The sequence below is a fragment of the Pleuronectes platessa genome, chromosome 5, assembly GCF_947347685.1.
Source record: "Pleuronectes platessa chromosome 5, fPlePla1.1, whole genome shotgun sequence".
NCBI classification, from domain to species: domain Eukaryota; kingdom Metazoa; phylum Chordata; class Actinopteri; order Pleuronectiformes; family Pleuronectidae; genus Pleuronectes; species Pleuronectes platessa.
Window position 1 is genome coordinate 8,214,793 of NC_070630.1, and position 18,741 is coordinate 8,233,533.

The window sequence follows — 18,741 nt, forward strand, 5'->3', positions numbered from 1 at the left end:
AGATACAGAACCTCACTCATACACGTATATGATAAGCTGCACCAGATGAGAGTAGATACTGTATATCGGATGTGGTGGGGAAGAATCCTCACTGTGGGAGAACATAGTGTGCAGCCTTCATAAATACAGTCTATGTGTGTTGCAGTTCTGAACGCAGCCCCAGCCTTGTCTCCTCCTTTAATCAGACAGACTATATAAGGAACTTGTGAGTCTCAGTCCTTCTCTTTGCTGTGGTTGTAGCTAGTGGTTGCTGGCTATACTGGTATGTGGCCGAAGTGACTCTCTCCCCTTCCATGCTCATTTGTCTGTGGCATGCAAACTAAATGTACAGCCTCCAGTACAGCCTGCATGGGCCCGGTTGTCCTGGCTGTGAGAGACACGTGCCAAGGCACCATACTGGAGGAGGTGGGTAGTGGTGGCCTCCATATTAAATGTGTTTTTCTGCACCATGGTCAGCCTGACTAATGGTTTTCTTTGTCTTAGGTTCACCTGCTGCCATTATGTTTGTTTCTGTTTGAGTTAATATCGGTTTTATTCCTTTTGGCAACATTTAGTTGTTTATTTTGTTAGAATTGTAATCTTTGTTCGTTTGGACGGTTGGGTTACACCATTATTGGTTGTTGTTTATAGATGTATTGTTTATGGTTCTATTCCTAATTTCTAAATTAGTTTTTGTTTCAATGCAGCTGAGTGCCGCACTGCTGGGAGGCTTGGCACTCAGGTGAGGTCCCCCACGTAACGCATGTGAGTGGGAGCACTGGGATAAGTTGTGTGCACCGTTGTTGCATTGTGAGTAACTGGTGGCAGCCCTGGACACTCGTTTGGTTACACCGCCTCTCCACATGTGGCCTCAGCTCACATTTTGTTTTGTAGTCTGGCTTTTATACTTTTAAGAGATTTGTTATAGAGATTTTGGAGTAATGAAATAAAGTTAGATTTTAATCCTGTTTGCATCAAAGAATATTTGTGCCTATTAATCTTGTATCTCCCTTTCAGTTCCAGGCCCTATTATATTGTTTTGAGATGTTAATAAAATATTCTTTGTGATGAAGACATGTCTCTGCCTCTTATCAGTAAGAACTTGTGTAGTTGATTGGTTTCCAGAGAAAGATGTTGAGACTACAGATCCTGGGGTGCACATTCCCCCAGGTGGCATTGTTGTGCAAACCAAATTGACTACAGAAGAAAAGTCCAGGTACTTGCAATCTGCAGTATTTGAAAATTTAAACAACATATTTATAGATATATAGGTAGAAGGTTAAGAATAAGATAATTATTAATGAATGACCCTCAGAGAAGGGATAAGATTAATTAAGTTTGTACTTCTTGCACCTTTTTGAATATGTAGATTAAATCATTAAGTGTTTCATTTGTTTGTTTGTTAATACTTTTATTTTTTCAATTGTTTGTAAAATGTCTCTTATTTCCTTGTTTGAAATGAATGAAAACATGTAAGACTGTAAAGTTGGGGAAAGGCACATTGACAATTTTTTATTTGGTATGATGAAATTAAAAATGCAGTTCTTAAAATGATTAATTACTATATTTGTACATGTTTGTTGCGAGATCGTTTCCACACTCGTACAAACCCACCTATGAAAAGATGACTCATCCTCTGATATTAAGTTATGCAAACGTCTCAAATGATTCATCCTCTATCAATGCAACCAAAGAGTGGGGAGCTTTTCTTCACACATAAGAGGTAAGAAGGAGAGGTAGAGATGGAGGCAGGAAAAGAGACTAAAGAAGCTCCTGATGCAACGAACTTGGATCTAAACTGAGCATGAGCTGCCACCTATTCATTCAGAGAACAGGTTCCTACCAGGGCAGCATTTTTTTATTTAATGGATCCCATTGTTTTATTTTAATACTGTGAGGAAGCCTGAGAACAGCCACCAGTGTTCATAAATACTGTGGCTACTACCTGCAAACACATCTCACCCCTTTTTCTAGTAAGGAAACGTAAGATTTGTCAGATATGAACTCTTACTTAGCACATTAATCTAAGCTCTCACCAGTTAAAAAGTTCTGCTTTGATTATCTAATTGTGGCCAGGATTTCAGTTAAAATACTGGTCACGCAATTTCCATTGTAGATGAAGTTTAATGAATGACTCATCTTTTACTTTATTTCTTGGTAGCCTTAAAAATACAGTATGTAATGGGAGATTAGTGGTGTAAAGAACTTTAAAGGTCAACCAGAACATCGGGTAAAAGATGAATAAGAGGAAATTCTAAAATGTAATGAGTCATATGAAGCAAGACTTCTCTTTCCTTTAATTGTCATTACTGACATTATCATTCCATCAAGGGTAAATTGTGCTTATTACACTGGAATTTGAGCCTCACAGCAAGAAGGTTTCTGGTTTGGGCCAGGTTTATGTGCGTTGGATTTCTCCAGGTACTCCTGCAGTTCAAAGACATTCAGATTGGTTAAGGTTAAGTGACTAAAACCTCGCGTCATCTGAACAGTTTTTTCCATATGGCAGTGGGGCTCACAAACAAGCCCCCTGCATCACACTGACTCTGCTGTCCCCCCCCCCGCACATAATTTATAACTATATATTATCGGCACTATCACCAATCTCTGCACCTTAGAACCGCACGTGCCCATAACTCTCTTACTGTATATATTGTTCTATTGTTTTTTTATTGTTGTTTTTATATTGTTGTTTGTACAGTGCACCAACCACACCAAGGCAATTTTCTGTATGTGCAAATATACATGGCAATAAAAATAATTCTGATTCTGATTCTGAAGACTTCACATTTATAAGTGTGAGTGTGAATGTTTTTTTTGTATCCATGTCGGTCGTGCAAAACACATGATGACCTGTCTAGGATGTACCCACCCTCCGTCAACAGGGATCCTCGCCCCTCAAAGGATTAACAGTATAGATAATGGATGGATTTGCAGTCAAAGCCTTACATATTCAACATCTTCGGTTTTCTGTTATGCAGTTTGGTTAGCGGCTATATTGTGCGCCCGAAACAGACACATTTTCTGCCGTCAGGATCTTCATTCTTCGTGGAGAAGCTCCAAGTTGTGCAACTCACATGCAGAAGCAGTCACATGTGGCATCATCTGAAGAGGATTCTTTTAAATAGATCCAAAAGCCCTAAAACCCCAGGAGCTGTGCCTTTTGTCATGGTAGGAAACCACCCCCCCCAGGTGTTCCTGACTAACAATGGCTCTGTTCTGGTCAGAAGTCACAATAATTCATTTCATTATTTACACCTGTGCCTTTCCTACCTTGACGTGACCACATGTGTTCTGTGAAAGAAGGCCCATTGTGCAGCCTGTTACCATGCAGATGAAGAGGGAGGCTGAACTTGAAGGGCTGGCCACAGGGGTTTCTTCTGTACACTGTTACATCATGCACAGACACACCAGCAGAGAATCTATTAGTAAACAATAGCTGACTATCATGCCCTGCCTGAAGGGAGAACATGGCATACCCTCTGTCTGCTGATGGAGGAGCCCGCAAGTATGATGTAAGTAACCTTCTTGCACCTCAGCCTCAGATCACCAGCTTTAATGCAGCAGATAATCAGGAAAGGAAATGTCCCCGATATTTGGAAGAATTTAATGTTTATTATTGAAACGTCTTGATCTGAAGATCAGTTGTGCCATGTGGTTTGAGATGCTTGTGATCTTTCTGCTTTGAATCGTCAGGAAAATACAGTGGAAGGCCTTGAGATTCATTCTGTGGCCCCTCAACAACAAAGACTACTTTCAAGGATCCCCAGGGCAGGTCACATAACTATGTTCCAGTGGAACCAACAGTAGAATACATGCACTTGTACTGGTGAATTCCCTGGTGGTGACCATGGAAGTAGAGTATTATCCTGTGAAAATGACGGTGTGTTTGAATTGTGTTATGAACCACTGCAGGACAACAACATGAGTTGATGGATCTTTTATTGCAAAGATTAAGTAAATAAAGTTATATCTGTTACAAGATGTCGTTGGTGCCGGTGAATACAAATGTCACATTTTCATAAACATTAAAGCAGTAAGTCAATTTTTCCTTCAATACTTACACAAGCAAAAAATCAAATACAACACTAAATTCATTTGTATCATTGATGATGGCTAAGAAGGAGATGAACTGTTCAATTGAAAGTGCAAGTGAATGTAACATAAGATAAATCAACAGAATATATATAGTGTAATGGTAGTGTACATATCATATTGAAATTGCACTGACAGAAAATGACTATAGCACAGTTAAATTACTTGATAGCCAGAGTGAGATATTTATAAGGTGCATGTGGTCGACATGGGAGCAGAGGTGCTAGTTAAGTAGAACAGCTACAGGAAGGAACAGCCTGTGATACCTCATTCAGACACTGTGGGTGAATCACTGCTGGGGGGGGGGGAAATTGAGAGTAACCATGTACATGCCAGATTTCCTGTCCAGTGTTGATAAATTAAGTACATTACAGGCAGAAAGAGACGTGCAAATAACAGACCAAACAACATTACATGCCCAAACATATACAAAAACTTTATAAGAAGGACCAGAGTATATCAGAGTATATTTGATAAGGAGCCTCAGGTATTATTGGTTGCACCCGAAGACCTCTGATAACATTTTGTCATCTTAACTGCTGACAGGATGAGACTGGACACACTGAAGGCCACTCGGTCCCGGGACTCAGTGGAGGTGGTAGAAGGAGAATGATCACCTGCATTTTCATATATTTCCCCCAAAATCAGGGTCTTCTTGAACAATATGTTGATCAACAAAAAATGTAGCTGCTAATGTTTAGAGTATTAATAGCTAAATAAACAAATTACACGTATTTTTGACGAGGGCGGCCTTTAATGATGCCTTTAGAATCTTTCTTTAGAATCTTCTTCTGTAATGTTCCTACTTTCCACGCTGTCAACTTCCTGAGTCGATTAACTGATTCTACAAATGTTATCTTGATGGTCTTAACTGAGCCTCGACACAGTGACTGGAAATATTGCTCTTGTTCCTGGAAACACTGGAACAAAGGCCTTGATAATAAATTTGGATTTGTGAGCTGCTACAATTATATTTGCACGCTGTTGTTTGTGTCTCATTGTTCTTTTATAGATATGAACCTTTTGTGTTCGGTAATACAGTTGAACAAGCTTTTTATGAAAAGTCAATGTTTACAGGCAAGTATTTATCTTTTGAAAGGTGAAGTGTTTTTTATGTCACATATTCCATGGATCAGTCAGGAATTTAAATAAAAATAATAAACATAATGGACAGAGAAAACATGTGAATAAAAATAACATTCATAAGAGTCCAGCATTGATTTTCATGTATAGTTTAAGCGTTATTTTAAATGTATAGTCCGGTGTCCCCGCCTCTGGATGTTGGGTCAGAGAGAGTTTACTGCCACAGTCAGGGCGGAACTGCTGTTCACAGAATGTGGAGGGAGGACGGACCTCGGAGCGGAGTTACAGCGAATCTAAACAACTAAGTTAACATGGCGGCCTGCTAGCTTCAGCCTACCTTGTTTTACGAGGACCCCGCGGAGCCTTCCTCGCCCTGTTTATGGGTGTTTCTGCGCGGTTTGAACTTCCCTCACATTCTCCCCCGACGTGTTTCCACGAAGGGAGGCGGCGGCGGCGGCGGAGCGCTCGGCAGCCATCTTTGGACCTGCCTGGGAGTGGGACTCGACTACTCCGGCTCCCCAGATACTTCAAGGGTGGGGATCTTTTTTTTTTTTTTTTTTTTTTTTTTTTTTTAAAAGCTGTGATAATTAACGACTCCAGTGCGCTGTAGCCGACTGACAGCGACCAAAACCCCGCAAAGGATCCAGCGTGTGTCGGGGCGGGCATGAAACGGGCGGAAGACTCTCATAACCCCCGAACTGTCTTGAATTACCGACATTATCCGAGGCGCTGAAACCTGGCCTGTCAAGGGAGGGTGAGTCTCAGCTAGCTGGCTAAGCTAACCTAGCAAACATCGCACAGGTTAGCCCGCTAATGTGGCAGTTTCGGGGGAAATGGCCCATGAGGTCGGTTTAACTCCCCACGATTCGCTCGGTTATCCACGTCCCCGGGTCGTGTGCGTGTTGCCCGGGTGGTTTCATCATATGACACGTAACTTAGCCTAGCTAGCGTCAACTTTTGCTGTGAGGCTAGCACTTCCAGGGAACGCTGGGTCCAGTTGGGGCTTGTGTGCGCACGTTTCAGTGGTGTTGTGGGGTCTTTCACGTTTCAGTGGTAGGGGGGGGCCGTGTAAGTTTAGCTCTGTTGTGTGACAGCGACTGGAGGCAGCTGCTGGAAAGTGACAACTTTCTACTAAATCCCCACTAAGAGCTCCGGGTAATCCCACTCGTGTGGTAACTCCAGCGAAGAGTTAGCCAGCCAACAGGTAAGGTGGGATGAGACGCAGCAGGTAAGGCTGGGCTGCTTCCCTCCATATGACAGTGGTGGTTGGGTGGGTGGGTTTGATCTCAGGCGAGACTCTGATCAGTTTATGGTGGTGTGGATTTGTCAGGCTATTGTGTTAATGTGTGTCTATCTGCCCTCACGTTGGTTAGGCCTGATTCCCACTTTATCAATGTTCATAAACCTACTTAGGCTTGTTGTCGATTGGTTTTGAGCTTGTGACAGGGCTGGTTAAAAGATTGAGGAAACACAGTTGGGTGTCACAGTGAGATCCAGTTTTTCAGGGAATGGCTGAACTGATCCTACATCACTGATGGCTTTGAAGGACAAGTCATCTGAATGATATGGAAGTACTAAACCTGTATTTGACTGTGTCCAAATCTGCATTGCACGACTGAGGAAATGTCACTGTTGTGAAGCAAAGAGACATATAATCATCAAATGCTCCCCAAGGCCCAGTCCTACCTCCCCACAGCGAACAGGAAATGCTGAGAAATGCAGAGCAATGAGGGCATACATTGGGAATTCCAGCCCTCCAGCTTTGTTGTCCTGTCTTGCTGCATTCTTCTTGTGTGTGTGTGTGTGCTAGCTGGAACGCAAAGGGTGTTTTTTATGAAGGTATCAGTTGTCATCACTCACTTTTGTGCTCACGTGTCCATGGTCGAAAATGCCATCATGACATATGACAACAAAGCTCATTCAAGAGCGACAATGTAGTGCCGAACAATGGCAATAAAGAGGCACACAGTCCCACATGGTAATGAGGCTTTATTTCACGGCCGTGCCTGCATCTCTGTGGAATTGTGAGTTGTTCAGTGTTGTTGTGAGACAAAAGACGTCTGCTTCAACTGGGGGCTGATTCTCCCAGGCTGGGAAAGAAGTCTTGTGACTCCAGCGTCAGCTCTGCATCTGTTTGCAGCGGATCATCTGAGCCGCATGTACTCAGTAAACTTTCCTCAGTGATCTTTTACAGTCTACATCTGTATTACAGCAGGGGAGTTGTGTAACAAACAATTTTTTTTATAGGCAGCAAATGGTTAAACAATTTCAGTCTGATGGTGAATTTGTTGACACAAGGTATGTTTTGTGAATTTCTGTGAGTTTAAAGGGGGAAATAAAATAATTTTCTTAAATTCCTAGTGTTATCGATGATGATATTGACTTGTTTCATGTAGGGAGCCCTAGATTATATTCTTAGTATTTTTTAAACACTCAAAGGAAAATATTTCGCAATGACAGGTGCTTATTGTATTTTTTGATTGATTACCTACTACATTAAGTTTTTATGGTGAATCTGCATTAGATTTAGATGTGGCTGTGAGTTTCTTTATTGGCAATTTGTTGGGTTTTTTTATATATTGGTGAACTCACTCTTGATCACTTGAAGGAAGGTTACATGGCTAATGTTTGGTATGTTAAAGAATCTGTGTTTACCAAGTGCTTACAGGTTTAACAAGTAGTCTTGTCACTGGAATGCTTCCTTTCAGAGTCGGCATCCGTCTCCCACTGAAGCAGTGTGTTGTTACCTTGGTTTCTTTGTTCGAGCTGGTTCTTTGTATCCTCAACACATCTATCTGTCCACATACCAGTCACTGAAGGTGTGAGGGGAGGTTGTTAGGACGCAGCCCACTACTTTCCTCGCTGGAGTTGCTGTTACTATGGAAACAGGAGACTTATCTGTTGCTACTTATGGATTTCTAACTGCCCGTTCTCCACGTTTGCACCTGACATCATGGTTCAGTCGGTGTTGTCGCCTCCTCTCGCTGTCGTTAATAGACTCTGTTGTTGCAAGCATGAACTTTCACAGACCTGAAGTTATACTTGAATATTACATATAACATAAACCGTAACATGCTAAGGTAGAAAATGTGATCATCTTGCTCCAAAACATCCAGACACCACTTATGGAGCACATTGTACCACTCTGCTGTTGCTGTATCTCCTTCACTGTACTCATTTTTGCTTCCCCTTGTGCTTTTTAGCTCTGAACACATATGAGACCACTGTCCTGCAGATGAGACATCGGTGGGGGCTTTCAAGTCGCTGTCGCCCCCCAACTCCCCATTATGCCCAACAGCAGTCGGGCGGGGAGCCTGAAGGACCCCGACGTAGCTGAACTCTTCTACAAGGAGGACCCGGAAAAGCTCTTCACAGATCTGCGCGAGATCGGACATGGAAGCTTCGGTGCAGTGTATTTTGTGAGTATTTCTCAATATAAGGTTCAAGTCTGCCTCAGCAGTTAAAAGCGTTGATGGCTTTTATGTCAGCCAGCTAACTGAGACTTGTGCTGTAAAAGCAGCAGATTGTGTTATCATGATGTCTGTGGCAATGAGATCATCATCATTGATATAATGAAGGTGACAATCCCACTTAATTGTAATGTTGCTCATTACTCAGGCACGTGATTCACGGACAACTGAGGTGGTGGCCATCAAGAAGATGTCCTATAGTGGAAAGCAGTCCACTGAGGTATGCTATCTCATGTTAATAGGTCGTTGTAACCATGTTTATTATGTCAGTTGTTAATATATTGCTCTGCTTTTAACTGTTTTCACAGAAATGGCAAGACATAATCAAGGAGGTGAAATTCTTGCAGAGCATACAACACCCAAACAGCATAGAGTATAAAGGATGTTACCTGCGAGAGCACACAGCCTGGGTAAGATTCACCACGAGTGTCAGTGATGACGGACACACTGTTGTACATACTGCCAGGTAAAAGAAAATGCATTCACACAGACCCCTCTTTATTTCCTTGCAGCTGGTTATGGAGTATTGTCTCGGCTCTGCCTCGGATTTGTTGGAAGGTGAGTTGAAAATCGTTTAAACTTGTGATCTTTGCTGCATGACTTGAGAGGGTAGACTCCCTTTTCAATGTAAACCTTGTTACCTCTCTCTGGATTTACATCACTGTCTGTGAATGTTCCCCTCCAGTTCACAAGAAACCTCTGCAAGAAGTTGAAATAGCTGCAATTACCCATGGTGCTCTTCAAGGGTTGGCTTATCTTCACTCCCATAACTTGATCCACCGGTGAGTGTCTCGAGTGTTTAGGCGCGTGCTTGGCATAAAGTGCCCTCAAGCCAACTGTCTATTGTTTGCAGCTTTAACATGTTGTTGTTCTGTGTTTGACAGAGATATCAAAGCAGGAAACATCTTGCTGACAGAGCCAGGGCAGGTTAAACTGGCAGATTTTGGTTCTGCCTCCATTGCCTGTCCTGCCAACTCCTTTGTGGGGACTCCATATTGGTACGCGACAAAATGATATAAGTATATTAAAGTTTCCTTGCAGAGCGTTTGAAAATATTTTTTTGTTAAATTTCAATTTACTTATTTTGATTGTGCTGTGTGTGTTTGTTTTCTCAGGATGGCCCCAGAAGTCATTCTAGCTATGGACGAGGGTCAATACGATGGAAAGGTGGACATTTGGTCTTTGGGAATAACCTGCATTGAATTAGGTACAGTCACTGTTTTTGTATTCCTTGCATCCACATGTATCTATGATTTTACTAACATCTCACAGCCAGTGAGAGTTTTGCTCCTTTAATATGTTAAATATTGATACATGTTGATCCTCATTGTCTCATAATTAAAAATGTTCTTCTTATCCGACTCCTCTGTGTAACCTGCAGCTGAGAGAAAACCTCCACTGTTCAACATGAATGCAATGAGTGCCTTATACCATATAGCACAGAATGAGAGCCCCATGCTGCTGTCTAGTGAATGGTGAGTTAAGAATACAAATTTTATCAGCTGATTTCTTGTTTCTTAAATCCTTAAGACTGAATACAACAAAGTATAGAAACAATTGTATAAATTTGCCGAAATTTCATCTCTCAATTTTAGGACGGATTATTTCCGAAACTTTGTAGACTCATGCCTTCAGAAATTTCCCCAGGATAGGCCCAACTCCGAGGAGCTGTTAAAGGTATGAATCAAAACTATTCTAATTCTATTCAGGTATGTTATGATTAACGGCTTACCCTTATAGACACAGTAGAATTCAGGATTTTAATGCAAGAGGTGTATTCTGTGTCCTTCCCCCAGCATGCATTTGTCCAGCGTGAACGACCAGAATCGGTTTTAATGGACCTGATAAATCGGACAAAGGATGCAGTGCGGGAGCTGGACAATCTGCAGTATCGCAAAATGAAGAAGCTCTTGTTCCAGGAAGCCCACAATGGCCCCACAACTGAGGCACAAGATGAAGACGAGGTCTGTCTCGACTTTTTCTAACCTGCATCTCCAGTTTAGCGAGGCTGTCAGTGTTTAAACAGATGTTATCAGACAGCCTTGTTGTAACCGTCTCACTGTCTGCTATGTGTCCTATTTTTAGGAGCCAGAACACAATGTGGGTAGGACAGGTACCGTGAACAGCGTCGGGAGCAACCAATCAATCCCCAGTATGTCAATCAGTGCCAGTTCCCAAAGCAGCTCCGTCAACAGTCTAACAGATGCAGGTGATGACAAGAGTGAGGTTGACATGGAGGGAGACCACACAGTCATGTCCAACAGCTCTGTCATACACCTCAAACCGGTAAGAAGTCCAGGTCCTGGCCTGTTTAACCTGTTTATAATTGGTTATAGTAGTTGTTTGTTTTAATTGATTGTTCCTCTTGTGCCTTTTGTGTCCCCTTCAGGATGAAGAGGCGTATAATCAAGAGTCTGAACCTAACACCCGGCCAACTGAGCAACAGTCGCCACCTGCACAAACTCCACGGCCAAAACGAAACCGCGAGCACTTTGCCACAATACGTACAGCCTCAGTGGTAAAAACACAGTCATTATAGCTGCAATTTAAATAAGAAGATGGTTAACAACTGCTCACATACCCACTGAAAATGTTCATTGGGTTGTTCCTTGTAGTCATTGAATGCTGTAAGGTTTGAAAGAAGTAATTCAATTATGTATAGAATGAAAATGATTGCCGTGATCCTGCTTGAAACTTTTATACATTTGGATGGACTTTATGTTGCTTCTCTTTAATGTTGTTCTCTCAAAAACACCCAACCAGCAATAATATAAATGAAATTCTTTGTCTTGTCTATGGCAGCTCACTCGCCAGATTAAAGAGCACGAGCAGGATTCTGAGTTAAGGGAGCAGATATTGGGCTACAAGCGCATGAGACGGCAGCACCAGAAGCAGCTGATGGCTCTGGAAAACAAGCTGAAGGCTGAGATGGATGAGCACAGACTCCGACTGGACAAGGAGCTGGAGAATCAGAGGAATAGCTTTGCCCAGGAGATGGAGAAACTCGTCAAGAAGCACCAGGCATCGATGGAGAAAGATGTATTGGCTCAGCTTATTTATGTCTTCACTAAAATTTGTAATTTGCTGTGGCTCATACTAGGCAATAGATCATGTTGATTGAATGTATGTATTTCTCAAACAGGCAAAAACCGTTAGCAATGATGAAAAGAAGTTCCAGCAGCATATCCAGAGTCAGCAGAAGAAAGAGCTCAACAGCTTCCTCGAATCCCAAAAACGGGAGTACAAACTTCGCAAGGAGCAACTTAAAGAGGTAGAGAAACCATTTGCATTGTTGCTTTATATAGTGCCCTGTGTAAGCATGTCTTTCAGCTAATTTACTGATAGCTAATAAATACTAATCAGTTCTTTGAAAATAGTTCTCTCACTAACCTGTGCTCTTTCTGCCCTTTTTAGGAGCTGAATGAAAACCAGTCAACACCCAAAAAAGAAAAACAGGAGTGGCTGTCCAAGCAGAAAGAAAACTTCCAACACTTCCAAGCAGAGGAGGAGGCCAATCTACAGCGCAGACAGAGGCAGTACCTGGAACTGGAGTGCCGCCGGTTCAAACGGAGGATCTTGATTGCTCGCCACAATGTTGAACAGGACTTAGTACGAGAGGTCAGTTCTCTGTCCTACATTGTACTGATGAATTTCAAATCTCACAAAAATAGATAAGTTCCTCAACAATTTCAATTTGCCCCTCCTTATCTCTTTTGTTGTTTCCTTTTTGTCCTTGCATTGGCTACAATAATAAGGAACTAAACAAGCGTCAGACCCAGAAGGACTTGGAACATGCCATGCTTCTCCGCCACCACGAGTCAATGCAAGAGCTAGAGTTCCGCCAGCTCAACAACATCCAGAAGACGAGGGCCGAGCTGATCCGCCTGCAGCACCAGACCGAACTCCACAATCAGCAGGAGTACAACAAGAGAAGGGAGAGGGAACTTCGACGCAAACATGTCATGGAGGTTCGCCAGCAACCCAAGAGCCTCAAGGTTAGAATAAGCTTCTGAGCATGTTCATTTACATTGAATAGACAAGCTTATTTGAATGATGATGATAATATTGAAAATTAGTGTTTGTATTCGTGTTGTTCGATGTTTGAATATGAAGAAAAACACAATTTTGTCCTTTTTTCTCTTCAACATAGTCCAAAGAGCTACAGATCAAGAAGCAGTTCCAGGACACCTGTAAGATCCAGACCAGACAGTACAAAGCACTACGGAACCATCTGTTGGAGAACACGCCAAAGTCCGAGCACAAGGCCGTCCTTAAACGGCTAAAGCAGGAGCAGCACCGCAAACTCGCCATCTTGGCTGAGCAGTATGACCACTCCATCAATGAGATGCTCTCAACTCAGGCGGTTAGTCTTGCTTTGCCAGGAATTTGGACTTTTAATATTGTGTAGAAAGACAATTACCATGAATGCACCGTGTTATTTTGCATTTTGCTCCCTTTTTAGAGGATATTTCACAATAATTAGTGGTTGAATTATATTCCCTGGACCCTTACGTTAAGTGTCTCTGTCTTCAGCTCCGTCTGGATGAGACTCAGGAGGCTCAGTGCCAAGCCCTTCGAATGCAGCTACAGCAGGAGCTGGAGCTTCTCAACGCCTACCAGAGCAAAATCAAGATGCAGACAGATGCCCAGCATGAACGCGAGAGGAAGGACCTGGAACAGAGAGTGTCAATCAGGAGGGCCCTGCTCGAACAGAAGGTTGCTTCCTATTCTTTATTCTGATCTGGTGATTAACACTGGTCTGACACAATAGTTGTACGAAGGATTTAAGTTTAAAATGTTTTGAAAACCAACTACTCAATCACAGCTTTTAGGTTAATCTGGAGAAAATACAGAGGAACCTCAGTGTCCAGTGAATGTCTAAAAGAAGTTATACTGTGACCAGTCAAAATGTCTGCTGTGAAAAAACCACTATGGACGATGTTGTTAACAACATTCTTGTTTTCCATAGATTGAGGAGGAGATGCTGTCCTTGCAGAATGAACGCTTGGAGCGAATCCGGAGCTTGCTGGAACGTCAAGCCCGAGAAATTGAGGCTTTTGACTCGGAGAGTATGCGCCTGGGCTTCAGCAACATGGTGCTATCAAACATCTCCCCTGAGGCCCTCAGCAACAGCTTTCCTGGGGCTTCAGGCGGCTGGAGTCATCATCATCAGTACCACCAATCTGGGAGCTCTCAAGGGCCACACTGGGGCAGTGGCAGTTCAGGCGCAGGTTCAAGCCACCAAGGCAGCATTCACTCTTATCACTCCAGTCCAGGAGGGGCATCTATGCAGCAGGGCTGGGGGCAGGGAGGTGGGAGTCCATCACCGTGGGGCCACCCGTCAGCAGGATCCCTGGTGTCCCGCAGCAGTGCAGGTGTACAGAACAGCCCCCAAGCAATGGGGAGGACACCCTCAGGGGGACGCAGTGAGCAGGCAATGAGCAGGAGTACCAGTGTCACGTCTCAAATATCTAACGGGTCACACCTCTCCTACACATAGATCCCCCGTCAGCTATGGAGTCAGCATTGAGTGTGGAGACGATAGAATCCAACAAACGCAGCAGGGTATTGGCTGAGCTCCGCTGCTCTGTCTCTCTCTGTGACACCCCTCCATTTCTCCCATGTACAGATGTGGATGTGTGATTAAATAAATGTTGCTCAGGTCAAAAGGGCTGGAAAAGGCACAGCCCGTCCACACGGCAGTTTATCGGCACACATACAGATCCTTAAATTCTATGTTATATAAGCAGTTTGAGTGTCAACACATAATACTCCCTTTTTGTTTTTATTTACAGCTCTCTCCTATGGAATATGTGTTATGCTATTAACAGCCATTGCTCTCATTTTGCACATGAAACACTGTTAAAAAGTCTTTGACATGTGTTAACTATGTCTTTAGAAATGTGGTGTATCAAACAATCACAGTTTTGTTTAGTACCTCCCTCCTCGAATTACCCTATTCATTTTAATTTATACACTGGCCGATCCTCTGATGCTGGTGAGAACTGCAGCAAACATCGCTCTGTGTTTTTTGGTGTTGCTGTTGAAATACGAGCCTGCTGTAATGGTCATTGTGATAAGTTGGACGACTCAGTTTTATATCCTAGTTTTTTAATTCACTTGATCTCCTGATCATAGGCCAAAATGAGATTTAACTCATTTAAAGCCACAAAAACTAATCTTAACTGTAAACTAGGCTTATGCTACACTATTACAGTGCCTTTTTTAAACCTTTGATTTAAATTAGTCCCAGTTGTTTATAGTTTAATACTTCATCAGTCTGTTTTAACACAAGTGATTTTAAGTCCAGAGGTCCTAGATAGATTTGCCAGGTTCTTGTGTTCACTGTGGATGCAGTGGAGTTGGTTTAAGCCTTAATCATTTTTGAGAAAATTATCCGTGCATATCAGTAACTGTAATGTAGGTGTAACTTGTACACCCCTGCATTACAGAGAATGTGGTTGTACATGTTGAGTTATTGTGTGGTTGGGGGGGAAAGACAAATTTGCCTTCACAACAATCCTAATATTGACCTGTCGATTTTTTTTTTTTTTTTTAGTGCCTTTTTAAAACTGCTGCCTTTTTCAAAGCACTTTATACGGCTAAATATATGTAGAGTTAACGTTAGACTCTTCGCCAAGCACCTGGTGGGTGTGTGTTTTGTTGGTACGTACGCTGTTAAGTTAAGGAGTCAAGCTAACCTGTGCTGTGAGGTTTTTTTTTTAGGGGCAATTTTCCATATTTGGACAAAAGCCCAGTGTATGATAGCAGACAGTGCAGTATGAGTGACAACATTTTTTTCTAGTTCTGCGGCTTTTACTGTGTTCTGAATGTGTTTGAGTGTAAGCTGTTGTTGGTTATCTCCTCTGCAAATAGAAGATGGGAGGATGCTTCTAAGAAATGTTTTGGTTCCAGTTTCCATTAAACAAACTGAGCTGAGTTAACTGAAGAGTTCATTATGTGCAGGCAGGAAGCGTAAGGAATTGTCATGACCATGACAGCAGGCTCGCCACTACAAAGAAACTACAACACTGTTAAAAACAATGTTGGGGCTTATTTAAGTAACACAAAAAATGTTATGGGTCCTATGTTATTGATGCCACACCATCTCAGCAGAGCCCAGGAACAAGGGTGATTGAATAATGCACTCACACGCATGATATGTTATGGTAGTGTATTCGTGTAGAAGTAAAATCGGGGTCAACACGCACGCTGGAAAAACGGCCATGTACCAAATAAATGTGGCAAAAGCACTTGGGTATTCCTTTGATAGCTGTAACTGTTCCTATTTGAATAAACTCCTTTCTCTCTGGTTGATGACATATCACTGGCTCAGTCAGGTGCCCCTCTAACCTTTTAACAGTCTCCCCGTTCAAGTGAGGTTTTCCATTTCCATACAGAAAAGGTCTTTAAGAATACTTATCCATGGATATTAAGGATATATGCTCCCCCCACCCCACCCCACCCCGAATCACAAAGCTGGAAGTAAATGTTCATATGTGTATATTTTATCAAAGAAAACATTTAAAGACTAAACTCACATTTTAAGAAAATAATTTGTAAACTAACTATTTAACTGACAGAACATGGTGATATTAGCAAACCTTTCACTCTAAAAGTTCAAGTGGTGTTGAATTGTCTGGATATATATACATTGGAAGATATTCTTGGTCTTGTGTACAGAATCAAAATGCCTCATATGCATGTGTTTGCTGTCATCTCCTCTAAATGCCACAAACGGCCGTTCTCTAACCCCCCCACACACTCTGCAAACATTTGACCAATTTGTCCCCATTCCACTCGGATTCAGAGCCATTATTTCCGAGGCTGGCTCTTTCTCAATGGCACACTCTGATATATTCCTATCACGTTTAAGGACACAAAAATGTTGGGGTCTCTTTGTTAAATCGATGGGATTTCAGTTTTACAGTGTGTGTATATACCCTACCTAGAAAATATGCATTATATCATCTTGTATATGGTTTGGTCCCAAAATCCATAATTTGTATTCTTGAAAGCCAAGTGACTTGTTCCAGCTACCGCAACACAGCAGGTTTAATTCATAATTTCTTTTCTGATTTATTGATATTCTATAAAAGGGGATATGCTTATCATTATTGGAATCTTACATCAAGTCAAAAGCCAAGGCTAAGACGTTCAATGTCGGGCCCAACAAACCTCCCACACATGCCAACTTTAAGTTTTTATGCACAAGTTTTGTTCACTTTAGTCAGTGTTGTGTGTGTGTGTGTGTGTGTGAGGGAGTCTGGATATTGTTGTCAATCATCGTCAGTAATAAGACCCTCCCCACCAACCTGGATTTTATTTGTTGTTTAAACTTTTTTTTATTTTACTGATACTTTGATGTCAAATTTAGTCCTACTGACTGTAAGCATATGGGATACTGAATGAGAATCAGCAACTGAACATGGCGATCCTTTCTATGGTCAAACACTGTGCCATACCCGAGTTGCCAAGCCCAGATACCACTGCATTGTCTCATCTCCATGGTCGTACCCAGCATTGGGCGGAAGGCATGAAACGTATGAAACATGGCAAAAAGCAAGTTGCTTCACGTCTCGTGCCCAAAGTAAAAAAAAAAGGCTTGAACAGATGATGTGGTGACAGGCGAATAATGAAAAGAGATTGCATTTCTTTGAAGGTGTCAGTATTCTTCTTTGGCACATTACCACTACAACTCATAACCTGTATTAAAATGTATAGATGGTGGAACTTGTTGAATGTCGGAGAGATTATGAAGATGTTACATAAGAGATGGTAAAGTACTAAAAGTGGATTTAAATTGTGTAAAAAGATTCACAAAGCAGAATAAGAATAGGATCAAATTTACTATTATGTTTGTATATTTACTATTGTGTTGAGAGAGGGATATTGAACAGAAATCAGCTGTAATAAAGTAATTTTAGTATAAATTGCCTTGTGTCTGTGTGTGTGTTCTGCACCTCATTTGCTAGTGTCTCCTACACAATAATGTGTTAATGCTTAGAGCCGTTATCAGACGTCAACTCTGGAGAATGTCCAGTGAGGTTTTTTTGCATCAGTCGCATAATAGAAACCTCATCAGTGTGCCCACTCGCTTGCTGTGAATCCTCTGGAGGATCTTCTTACCCCTAACCCTCAAATGCTGCAGAAAGTCCCAATGCTCCCAACCAGACATCCGTGTTCTCACATAAGTTGTATGTGGAGATACATACACATACATACATACACAACCCCCCCCCACACACACACTCTGCAAACATTTGACAAATTTGTCCCCATTCCACTCGGATTCAGAGCCATTATTTCCGAGGCTGGCTCTTTCTCAATGGCACACTCTGATATATTCCTATCACGTTTAAGGACACAAAAATGTTGGGGTCTCTTTGTTAAATCGATGGGATTTCAGTTTTACAGTGTGTGTATATACCCTACCTAGAAAATATGCATTATATCATCTTGTATATGGTTTGGTCCCAAAATCCATAATTTGTATTCTTGAAAGCCAAGTGACTTGTTCCAGCTACCGCAACACAGCAGGTTTAATTCATAATTTCTTTTCTGATTTATTGATATTCTATAAAAGGGGATATGCTTATCATTATTGGAATCTTACATCAAGTCAAAAGCCAAGGCTAAGACGTTCAATGTCGGGCCCAACAAACCTCCCACACATGCCAACTTTAAGTTTTTATGCACAAGTTTTGTTCACTTTTGTCAGTGTTGTGTGTGTGTGTGTGTGTGTGAGGGAGTCTGGATATTGTTGTCAATCATCGTCAGTAATAAGACCCTCCCCACCAACCTGGATTTTATTTGTTGTTTAAACTTTTTTTTATTTTACTGATACTTTGATGTCAAATTTAGTCCTACTGACTGTAAGCATATGGGATACTGAATGAGAATCAGCAACTGAACATGGCGATCCTTTCTATGGTCAAACACTGTGCCATACCCGAGTTGCCAAGCCCAGATACCACTGCATTGTCTCATCTCCATGGTCGTACCCAGCATTGGGCGGAAGGCATGAAACGTATGAAACATGGCAAAAAGCAAGTTGCTTCACGTCTCGTGCCCAAAGTAAAAAAAAAAGGCTTGAACAGATGATGTGGTGACA

General features: G+C 42.0%; 1 protein-coding gene across 2 annotated transcripts; it reads left to right on the forward strand.

The window, feature by feature from the left end:
• The first annotated feature begins 5,379 nt into the window (after positions 1-5,379).
• Positions 5,380-14,441, forward strand: taok1a (TAO kinase 1a). Of its 2 annotated transcripts, none has more exons than XM_053422549.1 (20): positions 5,380-5,690; positions 8,361-8,576; positions 8,776-8,847; positions 8,936-9,037; positions 9,140-9,185; positions 9,313-9,409; positions 9,512-9,625; positions 9,743-9,834; positions 10,009-10,102; positions 10,223-10,304; positions 10,424-10,591; positions 10,713-10,913; positions 11,017-11,145; positions 11,430-11,666; positions 11,770-11,898; positions 12,042-12,245; positions 12,383-12,622; positions 12,778-12,990; positions 13,161-13,343; positions 13,597-14,441. In XM_053422549.1, the coding sequence occupies exons 2-20, from the start codon at positions 8,445-8,447 to the stop codon at positions 14,125-14,127; spliced, it is 3,066 nt and encodes a 1,021-aa protein (XP_053278524.1). In that variant the 5' UTR covers positions 5,380-5,690; positions 8,361-8,444; the 3' UTR covers positions 14,128-14,441. The 2 variants fall into 2 exon arrangements, with proteins under 2 accessions (XP_053278524.1, XP_053278523.1); XM_053422548.1 differs by lacking the exon at positions 5,380-5,690 and adding an exon at positions 5,706-5,911.
• Positions 14,442-18,741: the final 4,300 nt, after the last annotated feature.

Excerpts from the sequence above, each read along its gene's own strand:
- taok1a (XM_053422549.1), top strand. The coding sequence starts at position 8,445 with ATGCCCAACAGCAGTCGGGCGGGGAGCCTGAAGGACCCCGACGTAGCT. Across the intron at positions 10,592-10,712 it reads AGGCACAAGATGAAGACGAG|GAGCCAGAACACAATGTGGG; the intron begins GTCTGTCTCGAC and ends TCCTATTTTTAG. Across the intron at positions 11,146-11,429 it reads CAATACGTACAGCCTCAGTG|CTCACTCGCCAGATTAAAGA; the intron begins GTAAAAACACAG and ends TGTCTATGGCAG.